The 20,242-nt window shown below is 42.7% G+C and overlaps 1 protein-coding gene across 1 annotated transcript in view; it reads left to right on the forward strand.

The window, feature by feature from the left end:
- pdhx (pyruvate dehydrogenase complex component X) overlaps window positions 1-6,035 on the forward strand; it is a 43,664-nt gene extending 37,629 nt beyond the window's left edge. The window contains exons 10-11 of the mRNA XM_080761686.1: window positions 3,573-3,637; window positions 4,554-6,035. Of these exons, the coding sequence (XP_080617812.1) occupies window positions 3,573-3,637; window positions 4,554-4,809 (321 nt within the window). The 3' untranslated portion in view covers window positions 4,810-6,035. The remainder of the gene's footprint in view (window positions 1-3,572; window positions 3,638-4,553) is intronic.
- Window positions 6,036-20,242: the final 14,207 nt, after the last annotated feature.

Consider the following 20,242-nt stretch of genomic DNA (forward strand, 5'->3'; position numbering starts at 1 on the left):
CACCACCACCATTGTAGATTTGTCTTTTCTCTGGCTGTACAGTTTCCGTACCAGCCAGTAATCCAGATTATTATAAAATAATCTTGTAAGATTATCCTGTAGTGTGTGATGCAGATGCTATCAGATTTCAGATCGGGTAGTAGAACATCAAACGGTAAAATAAATGTCAGATAATCTGCACGTCTCAGTTGACTGGCAAAATAGCGCCACCTACTGCTTATTTAATATCTCCCAAGAAGCGCATTTTATCAATGGATGGAAACAAGAAAAATACGCTTTTCTTTTTTCGAATTACTTACTTGCTTCCTATTTTCGAAAGTTTGATGGAAAAGCACGAAGCAAGAAGGTTGGATGTGTGGCTAGTGCTGTCATTCGTGTACAGTATGTGCAGTGTCGGTTGTTAATCCGCACTCATTTCCTTCTTGTACAACACAGATATTTTGTCCCCTTTCTGTCTACTTCAGCTGTACTCTGTACAGCCTGCAATTTGTGGGTATTGCCCATCCAAAAAACCTTTCCATTTAAATTGGATTTTATTTAGATATATGATATTAAGTTTACTTACTTATTTATTTTTCCCTTCTCCAGCATTTATAACAGATACAGGATTGAATCTTGATTAAGCCCGGTCACACTGTCTGTCTCACTTGGTACTGTATCAGTCATCAATGATATGACATTTCCAGAGAGGTTGGTGTGCAACTGCAGATTATCCTTTCAGTGTTTTTCAATGGGTTGTGTGCAGTTTGTTGGCAGTCTGTGTTGTACTGCATGATGTTGTCATTGTATTTTCATTGCATTGAGCTGAGCAGTTCTGTGTCTATGACAAATTTCCCCTTGGGACGATAAAGTCTAAGCTACCAGTAGTCACTCAGAACACACAGACGAGCATTGTGGCGAATACTCAAAATAGTTCCTTTTGGTTTTATTTTTTCTTCTCATCCGTCAGAGCATCTACTGTACAGTGGTCATACATTAGTCTATTTTAAAAAATACCAAAATATAATGGACCTTCCCTGCATCATTACAGTACGTAATGATGCAATGATGCTGTCATGTCTCTGACCGGTCACTTAGTAGTCATTGGTCCGACCTCCTGTTAGTCAGACCATTACTAACACTATCCCAAACCCTAACCTAACCTCACAGGGAGCCACGGGTGATTTTTAACCCGCAGCACGGGTGAGTCTTAACCGGCCACGCAGGTCTGACTAACGGGATGTCTGATTTATGGGCAGTCCCCGTCTACAGTGTTTTCATGTCACCTTTTGGTATCCCGTTACCATGCAGTAAATTAGTTGTGGTCCACTTTTAACTAAGCCTCTTACTGCTTCCTGACAATATTAGGACGTCTTGAAGGTCACACACACAGGTACGCATTCAACACATGTGATAGAAGCCTGTGCCGAGATCCCTGCCCGCTTAAGCCTTCAAAGTGACTTGCCATGCAGAGCCTCGAGGGGAATTATGCTGCAAGCTTACAGTTAACGCAAGTTTTACTTATCACTCTGTAATTGAAAACAACATGCCGTGTAGCTGAAGCTTTGAATGCTCACTGTTAACTTTGCCAGCCACGGGTAGATGGATTGGTTTTTCTACTTGGCGGGCTTATCTTCAATATGCCCGCCTAGCGCCTACTATGCATACTGTCTCCATCATTTTATCATATCGTTGCTGTTGGGCAGAAAACTTGCATCTCCATTCTCCATATGCCCTAATTCGTCGTACCAGAGTGTCGTGCAAAAGTAGTGAAATTAGGATATCACCTTGTCCCGATGTGATGCATTGCTGTGCATATTTCTGGAAGATTTTGAAAGTGGGTCTGTGGGTTTTATAAATATTTAACTACTCCATGTCCTGAAAAGTAACCACATTGGACTTATAAGGCCCCCCCTCCCCCGACAGCGGCAAGGTTTTATAGCAGCACTTCTTAACACATTAACCTTGAACTTAAAATTCCACTTGAATGCACACTATACATGCATGAGGCAATAACTACATTTTGCACTCTTGGAAATTAGGAAAGATGTGTGAAGTTCATTATTCTATGCGCCAGTGGCATATTGATTCAGATACTGCAAGTGATTTATAGAAGTAGTTTTGGTTTTCTCATAAAGAGCCGATGCGTCAGAAAATCAACTGGAGTCGTGTCAACTACAATTTTATTTGATGAATAGCACTGTCTGATAGATCCAATCTCTGTCTGGGCTTAGTGTCAGGCCGGCATGTAATCCTTTACTTGGAAAAGAAAATTCACCCCTATAGCCAATCACATTTTAACCACTTAAACCCTCTAGACTTAATGAAACGGTCCTGAGTTGGCTGTGTACTTCAACCGCTTCTTATTTTTTTTTAAATCTTTTTTGTTGATCTTCTATTCACCCCCACACAAACCATAATGTGGAAGCTGCGGTCCAAGAGGTTATTGACAGACGTCCAGGGTGACTAGCGTACTGTCCAGATTTGGTATGAATGCTGTTACACAGGAGAAATCACAGAATTGATCTGGAGCCCATTTTGCCGCTGGGAGTGGGGACGCTGTGGGCGCTGGGGGCGTGTTCATACAGTGCCCATACCCGAGGCGAAAGGGCCTTTCTGTGTGGAGTTTGCATGTTCTCCCGTGTCCCCTAGGGTAGGTAGAAAAAGGAAGAATAAGTCTGCACACCGTTTTGACGAAGGCCAGAGGCCGAAACGTTGTGTTTTTACCCCGCCTTGGTAAATAAGGTTTTTGGGGAGCATTCAAAACGGTGTGCATACTTATTCTTCCTTTTTCAGTCTGTTCTTTTTTGTTCGAGCACCCGTTGAATTAACCCGGGATGTGCGTGCACCTCCTGACCACTTTACCCTAGGGTAGGTACCCTCAAAAATAGGTTGCAAAATCGTGGGATAAAAAAGGGAGAATTAAAGAAAAGCACTTTACATTGATATGCTTGAAAATGAATAGTACAGCAACAGTATTCATTGGAATCTCTCATGTTGTTCACTCTGTTGTCTTTAGGCTTGTATTTTATTACAACATATACGTTTCTCATGGTACTGTATATATCACATTTAAACTGATTTTCGATATTCCGTTCATCTTCACAAGCCTTTGCAAGTGTGACGTAAACAGCATGAACCCTAGTCAACAAATGACAGGATAAATGGAAAATTAAGTCGAGAGCAGTTAGATCATCAAACATTTTTGCTTCCAAGTAACCATTACAGAATACCATTAATCTTGTCCATTTGTGTCTGTTTTGTGTTCTTCTGTCTGTCCAGTTGTTTTAGCTTTTTATGCGTCACATTATGCTGTTGTAACGCTTCAATTTCCCCTCAGGGATTAATAAAGTATATCTCATCTCATCTCATCTCATCTCATCTTTGTTTCTATGAAATCAATGTGCCAACTGAACAGCATTGTTGGCATTTGTAGTCAAGCAAACAAACAAGTTACCAGCATATACAGTGTGACGTGTCTGCGTCATCTTTCACTGACCTGCAGTAACTGTACAACCACTGTTGTTCAAGCTCCAATTCTCTAGCATGGACCTCAGAGTGACTCATAGTGACTTATCATCTCTGCTTTACAGGCATTGGCCCAGAAGGCCAGAGATGGGAAGCTATTACCTGAGGAATACCAGGGAGGCTCATTCAGGTAAGCTTCACTTCACCGTTAGTGACATCAGGCCTCTGGGAATGCAGTATCATGCCCATTCCAAATGCATTTTTGCTTTTCATTCTCCAATGACAAAAAAATTGCATAGGGAATATTCTCTCTTTAGCATCTTTAATCCGGTTTCACAAGCTTACTATATAATTTCCTGTGAAGCTAAGTGCGCTCCTGATAAGAGGGCAGTCATAAACGACGCCATTAGGAGTTATAAATCCAACCTCGCAGATAAGTCTATTTATAATGCATATTCAACATTTCATGGACGCATGCATATGTTCTCGGCTGTGACGAAGACCATCAATTACCATGCCATCCATTGCAGCAGAGTGAAAGGGAGGCCTTTCTCAACTCATTAGAATTAATGGTGTCATTTAGACATAAATCAGGTTTTTGTGTCGGGAGGAGGACGGCGAATTCCTTTGTCTTCTTGGGGATGTACGCGTTCATCCTTTTTTCCTATCATTTCTCTTTCCCCTCTTCATGATCCTCTTGGGCTAACATTCTCATTAAGGCACTGCCCCCAGGTCATTATCACTCACAAAACACAGAGATTGGGAGTCTGATTTACTGAAGCTGTGTTAATGTGAACACGTCAGTACACTGTCTTTAATTTACACACTGTATTCACTAGGCTTTTTCTTTGTAGACATAGCAGCCTTTTAGTTATGTTGCTTCTACTCCACATCTCTCTATCCTTCAGTAATGTCCCCCCCCCCCCGCTCTATAAATTAGTGTCTCATTATTACAGATGGATACAGCATCACTAGTACTGTACGTCTCCTTGCTTAGTTTTATGCATGTCCTCTACTGCTGGGCTTGACTAATGATGTCATCCCTGTTATTTCTTCTTCCTTCCGTGCTCTTTCCACCCCCCCCCCCCCCCCCCACGGTGCGGCAGTATATCTAACTTGGGGATGTTTGGCATCAGCGGCTTCAGCGCGGTGATCAACCCCCCCCAGGCGTGCATCCTGGCCGTGGGTGCGTCCCGGGCCGCGTTGCGGCTGTCCTCAGACAGCCAGAGCGTGTGCTCACAGCAGCTGATGACCGTCACCCTGTCCAGCGACGGGCGGCTGGTGGACGACGCGCTGGCGTCGCGCTTCCTTGACAAGTTCCGCGCCAACCTGGAGCACCCAGAGCACATGGCCCTGGCTTGAAAGGGAAATGGGGAAAGAGTGGGATAGAGTGAGAGTGAGAGAGAGAGAGATCACTAGAGAACAGTGCTGCGAGAAAGAATATGTGAAACACCTCCATCATGAAGCCCATTTCATGCTTGCACTAGCAGAGGTCTTCACACGGTTGATAATCATTCATGTCAACTATTAACTTTGTTTGGATACGTACTGTAGTTGTAGTACTCCTGCCAGAGCTCTGAGCGAGTTACTGGCATTACAACTGGAGTTGGTCCCCCGGGGGCTGCACTGTGCTCTCTGCTCACTGCTGCTACTGTACGTAGTTACCATGGGTCAATGCAGAGGAAATATAGCTTAACCTTAATTAAAGGTTAGCTGGCTACCTTGTGCATACTGTAAGTACTGTACACACTGTACACCGTTTGCTTTTGAAATATAATCTGCATGCTTTGTGATGGAGGTGTTCAATCAAACTGCTACTAGAGTGCTGGAGGTCTAGAGTGTTATCTCAACTGTGAATGAGTCAGAGTTAAAGTAACGCTCCAGATTTGTCTGTGTAGGAGTCATGCGCTGGCCAAATGTTACCAAGAGGGAAGTGGTGTATCAGGGTGTTTCCCACGCCCTGTCATATACCACTTCCCTCTAGCATAGCAGGGTGTTGCCCACGTAGTGGGATACGTGTCCATTTGTAATGACAGCTATTCTAACACACCAATGTTTGTAAATATATATATACATATAAAGTACTTATTACTGTTCAGGAGTCCTAATTTTAAATCCTGCTTTATGTCACTGAGTTCACATCCCAGACGCCACTGTAAACACTTTGTTGTGTATATTTGTCAAAAAGCCAGCGGTTCTCAACCATGTTCTAGATCATGGTCCATGTTTGCGGCCCACCCATCTGACCACTTAACACTGCAGCCGTCCAGCTGCAATATCCTCGCGGCCCACCAGTGGGCCCTGGCCCACAGGTTGAGAATCGCTGGTCTGAGGCATAAATTACTGGCGGGGGATTGGACACGTGGGGATATTCCCACACTTGTTGTGCTTCTAGGATATGCATTCTGCTGGATTTAAAACGGAAACAATTTGTATGCATTCTTTCAAATTATGTGTTCATTGTTCATGTTAATATGCCCTAACTTATTTAAAATGGAAAGATGACACCCTCCGCTGAAAAGATAATGTATGTTAATGTGTGTGAAACAAACCAATAAACCAGGCGTTGGTTCCTTTTGACGCCAGTATCCATCTTTTCTGTTTAATTCGGAGACATCCACACAGTCCTTTAACCACGCTACATGCCACCTCACGATATGGAACAGCCACTAATACAAATACAGATGTGTCTGTGTCCATATGTATTTAATTGGCATGGAAAGCGAGAGATTACGATTATACTGTGGATGCCAATTAGGTTAATTTGCTGGGCAGAGAATACGGTGGGGTCCCTCCTGACAGATGTGTGTGCTTTAAGCGTGTGTGGAGCAGCTGTTTGCTTGTGTGCAAAGCACTGGTGGGGAAATCATACCCTACATAAACACTACCACACCATGGTGCCATTTCTTACACGTGCAAAGAAGATGTGATCACTTGGAAGGGATCCAGAAGAATCAGTCTAGGAATTTGTCACAATTTAATTTAATTTTATATTCTGCACCTCTGTTGCAATGATGATTTTTTTATTTTACTACCAGGGTATGGCCTGGTAGTATAAAAATATGGACGTCAGGTTGAAAGTGTTTTTGAGACCTTTTGTGAATATTTGAATTGATTATGGTGAGTGATGACAATGGAAGGAAAGGAACACACATGCAAAGAACCGGAAGTACGTTAACATGGTGACCATGACCAGAGCCTTAGTTTCCCGCCTTGTTTCACAGTAACGCTGAATTACTGCCTGACGAGCAGCTTGTTACACTGTTGCAGTTTGTGGCTTTACACGCACTCATACACACAATACAACCACATTTCCATTGAGGTGAAAGAACATTGTGTACTTGTCTTTAGAAGACCGACGGTTGCTTTGGTAGCAGATAGAGATGTGTGCATTCAGTGTTGGAGAGGGAGGTGGGAGATGGGCAGGGGGGCCCAAGGGGCGTACAGGCAATTGGCACAGCAAAGCCGCTTTCTACAGTATGCCTACTGTTCTTCTAGTCGTTTACCCACACATACACGCACCTCTTCCACTGTCTCCCGAGTTACCAAGGAAATTATTGTATTTTTGAGGGTCGCTAGCCCCTCCTATACAGCTTTAATGTTTGTTGTCTGAACAAACACACCTATGTGAAGTGAGGGGCGCTAATATATTAAAGTCCAACTCCAATGTTGATTAGGTGATGTAATTGTGATGTAAAACAAATGGTGCCAACACAAACATTAAATGTCATTAACAATAGAGACAATATGACATAATTAGGGACAATATGAAGTACCTTTTCCCATCATTGTCAATGGCGTTTTTAAAACAAACATTGAACTAAAAACAAACATTAAACCTGTATATACAGGTAGCGCCCCTCAATAATGCCATTGACAATGAACAGAATTGGCCAATAAGGGACCACCATTCTGATGTACGATGATTAGATCGCCCCTCACTTCACACGGGTGTGATTATTTAATCAAGGCACTGTACAATTAAAACTGAATGGAATTACAATGTAGTGATGTGCCCTCCCTGATTATGTAAAATAACCAGACACATTTAATATCTTATGCAAAATATATATTTTTGTAATTGAATCTGTTTGGGGGGTGGGAACTTTTACACATCGATGTGTCGTTGACTTGTCGCTATTATTCTGCTATTTATTTTAATTGGAATCCAGTCTTTGGAAAATGCTTGGTGACCCACATCCACATCCCAGTCAGTGAATAAGGTGATATAGGCTAGCCGCTAGAGTATCTGTATGCAAGCGAGCTACCAGCTGTTGGGAGGAATTACAACAAACCCAAGAACTGTTAGGCTATACATTAGAACTAGCTAAATGCTCGACACAACCACATGAGAAAGAGAAGTGAATGTGAAAGACTTGACTGCAATAGGGGACGGAGGGGGGGGGGGGGGGGGGGAATCTTCTCAGAGAAAGGGCTATGTGTGCCCCTTATTGAGGTGCCAGACCTGTGGCTGAAGAGTGAAACCTTAGCAACAGGCAGAGAGAAACTATTAAAGTGCAGAGGTAGTGGGAGCTAGTTTAAAAGGCTATTCAACTGGCAGTTAATTTTCAAAAAGAGAGAAAGTTACAGGTAGGCTATGATGTGTGCGATATATAAAGCGCTAGATTATCATAATGACAGTAATCCTAAATTATATTTTATCATATTCAAGGGATTTTGGAGAGAAATTAGACAGATTCCTGCAGTGCGTGTGTGTGTGTGTGTGTGTGTGTGTGTGTGTGTGTGTGTGTTTTCAGCTAGTGCTCGTTGACGCTCGTTCTGTCAAATATGTCTATTCTAAGGTATAGCATATACTTGTATAGACATCACCCTGTGCTCATACTGTGCACAAATGTATTAGCCTACATAAATCTTTGTGTTTGAACACAAAATGCATTTGTAGAATCCCCAAAAATTCACGCTTCGTGCGCACGCTGTGCAGCCCTCCACACACAATCATTCTACAGTTGTGGCCCCCGACCTAATCTAGTTGAATACCCCTGCCTTACAGTATGACTCATTGATAATACTGTGGCCTGGAAGCACAAAACTCAATTTTCTCAACACAATTCATAATTAATTCATGAATTAAGAATAATAATTTTCAATTTCCAAGTTTCCAAGTTTTTAAATGTGTATGTCTGTCGGCGTCATTCGGTGTGGTCAGGCAGTTAATTGAATTGCGCAAGAGGCATGATTGGTACACAGCTGGTACACAGGCAGGCTCGATTTGATTGAAACTTGATTGCCTTGGAAACTGCAGGCACAGCTGCATCAAATAGTCACATCTCGCACCTTTCTAGGTGGGTCAATTCATGTAATTTGTTGGACAAAACTGGTACCTCATACGTAACTTTCCTGACTTGGTAAGGAAGGAAGTAGCCTTGGAAACCAGTGGTTCCCAAGGGATGTGGCCATAGAGGATGTGGCCCATGTGATGAGCATCCTTGCAAATGTAGGTTACCGCCGGTATGCATTTCATTTAGACACTGGGTATTTTAATTTGACCTCAACTAATAACCACACTCAATCGATTGGCAGCACACTTTCTTTTTAAAACTAAAACAATACATTCTTAGTCCATAGTTGTTCTCTGCCCTGCTCCCAATCGATACAAAGGCTTTCTAGATGGTTTTGTTTTGCTCTCCTGATAAGTCTTGTTATCGAAGAAACAAGGGAACTGGCATGCTAAATTCAAAAGTCTTCACTGCAGATCCAAAGGGCTGATAAGCAACACTATCTTTTGTCCTGATTTCAGATTTCCTTTGTTTTGTCAAATATGGTTGCTGTTGTGCTCATTTGTTTTGTCAAATTATTTGATTCCTCTTTTGCTACTGTGTTTTTTCATTTGCTATGTTGTTGTTTTGTGTTAATGTTTCCATGTTACCATAGCAGGATTATGTAGATTGAAAGATGGTGGTTATTTGCCCAAATATCATGGTAATAACCAGCAAATTTTCCCTGCTGGCTTCACTGACATTTAGGCTACAACTTTTAAGTGTCGCTCGCCGATCTGTGCCTGCCAATCTTGTTATGCGTAACAGATGGATAAGGTAGCGAGGGAAAGAATCTAATTTGTTCCTGCAGAGGTTTTGATGAACTGTATACAGTAGTTTGTTTGTGATACTGTTGGGGGCTTGGGCAGGCATGTGGGTTGCATTCTTAAACCCACAGAATGGAGTGGTCATACGGTGGAGGCTGTTGCCATGGAGACCGAGGTGGGCTAATGTTCATCGCTGTTGGCTCGCCTATGCCTGGGTGTCCATCACACACGTTGTCTGATGTGTTTCTGTCAAGCTTCCTGCATGCTGCAGTTTCTTCTCATGACCAGTGGAAGGAATTTCATTTGGTTTGGAGTTTTTACTTACACAGGAGACACGGGAGATACCAGTCAATACCTGCTGTTTGAAGGGATGAGGGCAAAGTAAGCTCCTCTGGCACTGGAGTGCTGCAGAGAGTGAAATCGCATTTGAATATGACATTTCTCTGATGTGTAGAGAGTTCAAGGAGAGAGATTGTAGCCATAATAATAGTAATAGAGAAGAAAAAAGCATATTCTTCCTCCCTTTCCAATCTTAACTTCTCCTGGACCTCATCAAAGCACAGTGAGAAACGAGTTTTCTATTAAAACTTGATGCTGGATTCTATACACAATTTAATTTGGGTCCATAGAAGACATGTGTTGCAGGTAGTGCTCAGGTCCATAGAAGACATGTGTTGCAGGTAGTGCTCAGGTCCATAGAAGACACGTGTTGCAGGTAGTGCTCAGTCCATAGACACGTGTTGCAGGTAGTGCTCAGTCCATAGACACGTGTTGCAGGTAGTGCTCAGTCCATAGAAGACATGTGTTGCAGGTAGTGCTCAGTCCATAGAAGACACGTGTTGCAGGTAGTGCTCGGGTCCATAGAAGACACGTGTTGCAGGTAGTGCTCAGGTCCATAGAAGACACGTGTTGCAGGTAGTGCTCAGTCCATAGAAGACAAGTGTTGCAGGTAGTGCTCAGTCCATAGAAGACATGTGTTGCAGGTAGTGCTCAGTCCATAGAAGACACGTGTTGCAGGTAGTGCTCAGTCCATAGAAGACAAGTGTTGCAGGTAGTGCTCAGTCCATAGAAGACATGTGTTGCAGGTAGTGCTCAGTCCATAGACACGTGTTGCAGGTAGTGCTCAGTCCATAGACACGTGTTGCAGGTAGTGCTCAGTCCATAGACACGTGTTGCAGGTAGTGCTCAGTCCATAGACACGTGTTGCAGGTAGTGCTCAGTCCATAGACACGTGTTGCAGGTAGTGCTCAGTCCATAGAAGACATGTGTTGCAGGTAGTGCTCAGGTCCATAGAAGACACGTGTTGCAGGTAGTGCTCAGTCCATAGAAGACACGTGTTGCAGGTAGTGCTCAGTCCATAGAAGACATGTGTTGCAGGTAGTGCTCAGGTCCATAGAAGACACGTGTTGCAGGTAGTGCTCAGTCCATAGAAGACAAGTGTTGCAGGTAGTGCTCAGTCCATAGAAGACACGTGTTGCAGGTAGTGCTCAGTCCATAGAAGACACGTGTTGCAGGTAGTGCTCAGGTCCATAGAAGACACGTGTTGCAGGTAGTGCTCAGTCCATAGAAGACATGTGTTGCAGGTAGTGCTCAGGTCCATAGAAGACACGTGTTGCAGGTAGTGCTCAGGTCCATAGAAGACAAGTGTTGCAGGTAGTGCTCAGTCCATAGAAGACACGTGTTGCAGGTAGTGCTCAGTCCATAGAAGACACGTGTTGCAGGTAGTGCTCAGGGATTAGTTTTGCGCTAACAAGCATATCTGCTGTCGGGAGGAAGCCACCTACAGTAACTCCAAAATCTTCATTTTTCAGGAAATTAAGAAAAACATATATTTTTTTAAACAAATCAATACTGGCTCATCAAAGTTGGTGTTGTGACTTTATATATTGTCAATTACGTGCATGAGAGGGTGAGAGGTGGTGTAGTTACCGGTAGTTGCTTTAGCAGACAGTTTGAGGGTCCAATGGAGTTAAGTGGTTTTGTCCAAAGCACTTTTTACTACTTTGTTTCAATATTTTCAAAACAACACACAGGGTGTTCAATAGCACTGATTTATGGAAAAAAAATAAAAAACCTCAAAAATGGAGTTAGGTGGTTTACTCCAGACAGCAACGATATATCATTGTTATCAGGCCCAAACCTTGTATCTACAGATTTAATTGTTTAAATTTGTTTTAATACATTAATGAGCTATTCATTGTATGACAGTGCCGTGCAAAAATATAGTCTAGATCTACAAGCTCACAATGTGACACACTGTGATGCACTTTGAGCTTGTAGATCTCTGTTTTTTCCACAGTTTGTTTTGTTTTGTTTTTTTAATTTAGAGATGGTGTTCAAAATGGCGTCACTATAGGTTGAAAGTTAAGTCTGTCTGTGGGTTTTATAAATATACGTGTAACCAACAAAAAGAAAAGTATTAACACATTGAGACTAAATAACTACGTTGGATCTATTAAAGCACAGGTTATTTTGTTCCGTCGATCGAACCGGGAACCTTCCAATTCCCAGGTGGCTGCTCTACCTCCTGAGCCACTGTTGCCCCGCAAAACTGGGCGGCAGTTTCTTTCCACCCAGCGAACATATCAGACATGATGTTTACCTGATCTGACAGTTTTAACAGGCCTACAAAGAGACCTGCTATTTATCATTCAGCGATCGATTCAGATCTATTCAAATCCGGAATCTCTGCCTCTGATCTCACACACATACACATGCAGTAAAACCTTCAGTGTTAATTTATTCTTTTATTACTCTTAGAGTGTAGAGATATAACCAAATGTACCCATGATGGGTGCAGGATTTTACAGTGTACACATACTGTGTGAACGGGCTTTGTAGATTATCACTGGGCTTGGTGAAAGCCCTGCTCTCAGCCACGCTGTCTCACGCTCAAGTTTGTTCAGCCATTGTTGACAGGATTTCCTCTGGTCTCCCCATTCTCGCTCCCAACTCTATTGAATCATCTATTTTAAAGGGCCGAGTGTGCTGAGTTTGAACGAAAAGCCTGTCGTAAAATCCCCAACTTCCTTTTCCCTTTTTCTACCCTGTTTTTCCTTGTCTAATTCATTACACACCTTGCCTCGTTGAGTTTTCAGTTTGGCTTTGGTGACGTGAATTTTTCGGCTGCCGAACGGCATCAGCAAACATTTCACCTGTGAGATTACTAAAGGTGGCCTTACACTAGCCGATTCTTTTCAATCTGAGATCTGATAGCACCACACACAGGATAATTGGGCCCGATTATTTTATCAGATTATTTTATGCAGCACACACTACACGGTTTTAAAACTCGGGCACAGCTCACCCAAGGATTCTCGGCCCCGAGGGAGTGGAGAGGGGGAGAGGGGGAGGGGAGGAGGAGAGGAGAGGGCGTTTGCGGGGGCAGAGCAAATATCAAACATTCTTGATGTTGATGGCGCTGTGAGCGGCCCCGAGCAGATCGGAGGGATTACCATTGGATATTTTATACACTCACACTAGATGATAATTTATGCCCGAGAATCGCTCCCGATTGAGTCGGGCACCCCCTGAGCGTCAAAAATGCCCAGTTATCGGCTAGTGTACGGCCACCTTTAGGCTTACCATTGCCGGTGTTGACTATGAGTGTGACTCAGATGGGAGATGACACAGGGCATTCCAACTGACTATACAGTGTCTGTGACAGTCACTGTCCAAACAGGACCGCTCTGCTGTCCCAGCGCCCAAACACAAGCAAGGTCCTTACTCTGTTGTTGTAGCACAAAGCCTGGCCTTTTGAAGCAGTCCAGTCATGCTCCCATGACTGGAGATAGCTCATTCAGTCTCTGACGCTACTGCATCAACCACTGACTATAGGGTGAGGCACGGGCATTAGGACAAAATCCGCTAACCTGCAACCATATGCTTCTTACCTCCCCTCTGCAGTTTTTGGTTGTTCTTGTGGTTGAGAGGTTAACTGAAGAAGTGTTGCAGGGAAACGGAAACTTTAACCGCTGCACAGTACACTGTGAAACTAGTCCCTTGTGATAACTGATATGGCCTCACTCTGCCTCTGCTGAATGGGCCGAGAACAACTCTCTACACCACAGCGAATATATTTCTGAACATATTAGTACGTGTAAAGCAGGGGTTTTCAACTGATTATGAACCAGGGACCAACAACCTGTTAAGAATCAACCTGATGTGTTGTGGAGGGGGGATATGGGCGTTGTGTAGGGAGAAATTTACTTTCCAGATTAAACTCATGATGCTGTTCATTGCAATTTATGTATGAGTGAGCAGACAGAACATTGATTGATTATGGTCACATTTCCATATAATTAGGCAATCCGGTACAGTTTCCCTTGAGATTCTAACTCTGCATGGTCTAAATGCATGGTCAGGGCAGGGATGGCCACATGCATACCTTCAAAACCCATGGTGTAGAGCAGGGGTTCCCAAAGTTGGGGTCACGGGACACTGTCGCGAAATTATTTTGGGGCCTCAAAAATATTCTTCACACCTGAATTCAACAGAATGAGTTAAATACAATGTACGAATTATTACATTGTTACAAATCCCCTTTAGCCCTAGGCGTAATAATTAGATGTGCGGATAAATGCGGACCAAATGTGCATGTTTATGTGCATAAAATTACCGGCTCCAGGTTTAGGTTGGGGTCTCGAGTCAATGGCAGCATTATTTTGGGGTCGGTGGCTGAAAGGTTTGGGAGCCCATAGTGTAGAGGAACTCTTTCTCAATCAGGATGTTGAGGTTGGTATGTATTTTATTTCTAAACTAGAACTTCATTGAGGTCATGAGAGTACAAGAATAGTATAGTATCAATACTTTGTACGCACTCATTTACCAATACAGAGGCAAATTCTTTACACTAAAAATATATGTTTTAACCATGTCGCTATATTTTTGGCTCGTTTGTAGGCCAGGAAGGGAAAGAAGCGTACCACCTATGTACAGTATGTAGACGTGCTGCGGCGCGACAGCTTGGCTTACAACACTGAAGAGCTCAAGAACCTGATGAAATTGTGGAGGGCAGCAATCCAGGAATCCCGAGTTGGTGTAGGCTAGACCTCACTCTCGCAGCAACTCACTAAGAAGGCCAGCCATTTTCTCTACTACAGGTTTGCCTACACTGCCTAGAGGTATTGCCCATTGGTCACAAAAAAGTTGAAAGCCTTTTGTCATCATTTGTCATCATTTGTCATGTACCGTTGGGGGGGGGGGGGGGGTTCAGACCCACAAGCTGTAGGCTATAGTCTTAACAAGAAATACCAGGCCGGCGTGACACAAAAAGGTCAACAATGAATAACACCCTCAAACTATGCTTCTACTGTACATACACATGCTCATTTAATTGAGTACAGATGACTGGAAAGCGAGTAAGGCTTTACCTAACAAGATTTATTTTATAAGTATAATGCCTGACTTTATACAAGACAGTCTTATTTATAGTATAATATCATTGTGCAGTTATTACTCTCTGTATTTGGTTCTGTGGGACAGACTATGAGCTATACAGGGTTCCCAAGGTGCGTACCATGAAAAGGGTAATTTCTGGTTTTTATGATGGTAATTTATGGTGTTATTTGGCACAAACGGCAAAATCTGGTAAACCACTGTTGTAAGGAGATGTATAGAGCAGCTGTGGGACTACACAGCAGCTGCATGTCTCTCAGTACAGTGACATTCTGTGATTATTTATTATAATCATATTAAAAAATATATAATTTTCGGCTAAATACAACAAGACTTAGCATTGGGGGAGCATCAGCTAGGTCAGGGGGTGCACGGGACCGCTGAGCTATACCATGAGTGTCTCTTACGTAGCAGTGGATATTTAGACAATGACTGGTGGATTCAGCCCTTCTCATTGCCCTAGTACTGTACTGTACGTATATGGACATCTTGCTGTTGTGTCTAGTCATTGCTCTTTGCTCTCAATGTGCTTCTCAGAGTGGAAAACCACGTTGCCTGACAGGAATGCTGAGGAAGTGCCATTAGACCGGCCAGACCATTAACCACAAGGATTCCCAACCATGACGACATCCGATGACTATCGATGTGTGAGTCCGTACTGAATAAGAGCAGAAAATGGTGGAAATACTTACTCCATGTAGGCTTTATTAGTTGACTCGGCAGCAATATTTAATTTGTATGTAATTTGGGGTTTCGGGCATGTCTGGCATACAGCTGTTCATCTCTGGATTTCCTCCATGACATTATGTCACAAAATAGAGCCGTTCGGAGCCTTGGTTTTCTCTCCCTTGTCCCTTTCCTATACTTAGTGTCTCTTTACTGTGTAGCAGCATGTCACGCTTAAGTAAGTCAAGCTGGTCACTTTTATTTGTGACTCCCCTTTGCTTCATTAAACATTAAAATCTCCGCACAGAAAATGACATCTAGCCAATTCACTACAAACTCAAATGAAGTCAAGTTGAACCCATGTGTTGAAATATGTACTTTCATGTGAGCTCAAGCATAAATTCCAGAGTTGACCGAAGTTAAACAAACGTAGCTTTACTTACATATAATGATTGTGATGGAGAGGTGTGTGTATGTCACTGTGCTGCTCTGTTGACCTTGTCAGCTATTTTCAATCGGTCTGGTCTGTATTTGTGTGTTCAAGTGCTTAAAAGGGCATTCATCAATAACGGCAAACATTAGGTTACACTCTGACTCAACTATTCAATAAAGGGAAGAGGTTGTCTTTGCCACTTGTGTCAATGATGTTTCTCCAGGGAGAGAAACTAGGACAGGGTCTTGTTCTCTCTCTTGTATTCATACAATGGTACTGTAGGCTATATTTTTAGATTCAACAATAGATATAATAGTTTAACCATAGAAATTCATCGTTCTACTTTAGATTCATTTTTATTCTATCTGCTTCTGGTAATTTGTGTGCATCATTTTGGAGGCAGGGAGGGACAGAATGTATTTGTTTGTTTCCGATTATCAAGTATTTGCATTGGCTCCATCCCTTTTTACTGCAGTACCTCAGACGCAAATCCACTGATGTGCAAAACAATCAAACTGTTGCTATGACGGCAGCTAAAACAGTGCCCCCCCCACACACACACACACACACACACACACACACACACACTGACACACCCACACCAACTTGCAAAATTACCTGAACATGTGTTGCAATCAGCGGGGTGTTCCAGTCCAGATAGGTCACAGTCTAGGTCGAGGGAAACTCCGGAGAGTGAGTGCATTGACAAGGCATTGTTCTCCATGTTTGCAGCTTTGTTGAGGAGGTCCACCTCTGCCACATCCTGCAGGTTTATTCAATTATGTGGCTATTAATTAGCTGCTTGGTGTCATTGGAGAGGGCCACGGCGTGAACCTTTAGGTTCAGAGTTCAGACTAAGGCTGCATGTTTATTTATTTAATGTTTATGAGGCCAGCCGCAGGACCCTTATTTTCAATTATGCCGAGATCAAAAAAGGTCATAAAACAAAGTATTAATATTAAAACAAGAACAGGATAAAACAGCTGGCCGGGTACTATAAAAGAAACAAAAGAAAATATAAGAAACAATTAAAACAATATCTAAATTAAAACAATGACAATTAAAAACTACAAGATTAATGAGCAGGTTTCTAAGTTGCCCCAGTAAAATCATGGAGTCAATATTAAAAGTGTGTTGTAACTCATTCCAGGTAGAGGAAGCACTAAAACTGAATGCTATTTGGTGTTGACCCCAGTGGGGACAAGTAATGGAATTTAGTCATGTGAGCAGTTTTGATAACTTTTGAATGATATATTGAAGTATTCTGAAATAACACTGATGAAATATATTATGATTATTTAACAGTGCTTTATAAATGTGTTGGTCTCGTCTCATAGAGAGAGAGGGCCAGGCAGGCCATCCAACGTTTCTGTATAAAATGCAACGGTGTGAGGGTTGTATGGGTCACTTAGGACGCTAGGAGCAGAGTAGTAAATGGCATTCTAGGTGCTTAAGAGAGGTAGCAACAGCGTGTCTAATATGTCCTCAAAGTATATGACTGAGAGCCTCTATTATCCTCTTTCTGCAAAGAAACAAGATTAATGTTGTTTCTATAAAGTAGACCAAGTTTTGCCCGCAACTGTTTTGACCAGTTTATCAATATGGTACTTGAAGAAGAATGTATCATCAATCCATATGACTCTTTCAATTGATGACCAGATAAAGTGCTAATTTGGAAATGTATAAAATCAGCCGACTTTGCTCTGGTGAAGAACATGCACATTTTTACAATGAGTTGCATTGGTATGGACTGCCTCAAGAGTAGGGACTGATCCATACTGCCCTATAAAGCCAGAATGCAGTAACTATGCTCAAGGTAAACGGAGATAATTGGCCAGCTAAATGGGTTATAGGTATACAATATTACTTTAATTGTGCATGCTGATTTGACCCTTGACCTTTTTATAATGCTTTTGCTCTCAAACAAAAAGCAAAACTAAATTAAACTCTGAAACTTTGTCACAAGATAAAACACAGAGTTCATTTTTAGTTATAACTCAATTTTCGACCAAAAATAAATCGATGAACAGAGCTGCACAGTGTATTTTCTTTTAGGCTGCACAGCAGACACATAATTTAAGTCCAAAGACCAAGACATGTGTATGTAGTCGACCGGAATCCATTCTCTCTCACTTGTTAGAGCTTCTACTGTAGCTATTTGACCGGAATCCCACAAGGGTCTATACTAGGCCCCCTCCTGTTGTCCCTCTAGTCTAAACTAAATATCTTTGCAGAAAATAGTCTATCTACAAGCACACGGCATGTGCTCCAGCGAGTTGTGAGCTATTTTCACAAATGTTTGCATCAAACTTTAGACCCTAGGGTTCTCAACAGAGAAAGCAGATTGACCAAAAGCTGTCTTTCTACACTGTTAAGTCTAGTACATGCTCTAGTAGTTCTAATGACAATGCCGCTGCCAGGTTAGGCCAGGTATCTACTGTAAGTGGATTTAAACATCAAGCATGCAAAGTTGAGGATATTATGCTGTATATATCTTCAGGATGTTACAGTGATGATGATCCCATGGCTTTTGAAGTACACAGACACCTGCCTGTGACAAAGTTGTTATGCAGTTTGGGGACGTGGCTTTCAAAAAGCTTTGCTGTAGATAGGGACAACTGTAGATAGGGACAACTGGTGCCTGACGCTCTAAACATTTTCAGATCAATGGCTGTGACCCTACTTGAAAAACATGTCTGTGTCACTAATGTGGTGACTTCACCATTCATTAAAATGGCAGGATTTTATCTAGGTTGTCCTCGGACGAACCCTCCAGTGGCGTCTCCAGTCATCTCGATCCTCCTTACAACATTCTTGCTATAGCTCCCAGTACTATCTGCCCTGCATCTTTCTCTAGTGCATCCATGTTGTATGTAGGACAGGTGTGTGTGGGACACCCTCGTGATCCATGTCTGTGCGTGTGTTCTACAAGCTCACAATGTGTTGCATCATGATGGGTTGTGAGCTGGCTTTGAGAAAAATGTGGAATAATTTAGATTTCTTTGTGTGTACTCAAGCATAATGGTGGGTTTTCTTGTTAAACACGTCACCTTCCCTGGTTATAACATCCAAATATGAAAATGCTACCATCTTTGATCTGCTGTGAGGGGTTGAATGGTGGGGATGGAGTGTGCATGTGTAGCCTTTTGAAAGCCGGGCTGTGGCAGACAGCGTAGTAGTAGAGGTGCTGAATGTTTGAGCTATATTCATCTGGAGGGACTGAACAGCATTAGTGGTCTTCCTTTGTGTGTCCTTTAACGCTTTTTCTCGTGGCTGCAGCGCTGCTGAACAGAGTGTTGTTTAATGTTTTCATGCTGCGCCATTAGAGCATTTTCTATGGATGTTTAGTTGAGGAGCCAAAGCACCTCAACTGGCAGTAAATGGTTGGGTTAGATCATGCAACGCCCCCTGATGCATGTGGGGTCAAATAAATTAGCATTTGTGCCTGTCGTTGACATGCGCAGAGCAAGTTCAGTCAGGGAACCTCAGTGCAGTCGCTGCCGGCCGTTAATTGGGCCGCCTCAGCATCACGCTCTCATTCACATGATTCACTCAGCCAATCACACACTCACTCCATCTTCATACCGGCTACTTTAACCGTAGGTTTGCATTCCTCCTCCTTCTTCCTTCCTTGCTTGCTGCTGTATACAAACCTGCTGCTTTTGGATCTACTGTTTACGGGGGATTCAGAGTCCCTATGGTTGGGACTGATGCGCTTGATCGGAGTACCTAAAAAGCAGATCCAATACATCGCCAAACCATAATAAATATATTGCTCATCTTATATTCAATAAATATATATTCCATCCATTCTTGAGTTGTCGTGACTGAAATAATGGTAGTGGGTCGCACACACCAAGACTGCAGTTCAAAACATTTATTTCATTTTGAACAGGGGGTAAACGTTCGGCTATCCAACCTTCATCAGTATGATACACTGATGAAGGTTGGATATCCGAAACGTTTGTCCCCTGTTCAAAATGAAATCAACGTTTGGAACTGCAGTCTTGGTGTGTGCAACGGTCGCACACACATGAAGAGTGGTTTGGGCACTTGAAATCTCTTCATGTACTGTGTGTTCAAAGCCAAGCCTGAAGTACCTCATTCCAAAAGAAACACTTGGTTGCTTTCACATGGTGCAGATACCCTCAAACAAGGTGCTCTATTTGCGTGCTCATTTAGGAGCTAGTTTCTTTTGTCATGTCTGTGTACAGTATGCTTTTTGAGAGCTCAGTGAACCAGTCACACTTTACTGG

The sequence above is a fragment of the Protomyctophum bolini genome, assembly GCF_963924005.1.
Source record: "Protomyctophum bolini genome assembly, chromosome: 4".
Taxonomy (NCBI): Eukaryota; Metazoa; Chordata; class Actinopteri; order Myctophiformes; family Myctophidae; genus Protomyctophum; species Protomyctophum bolini.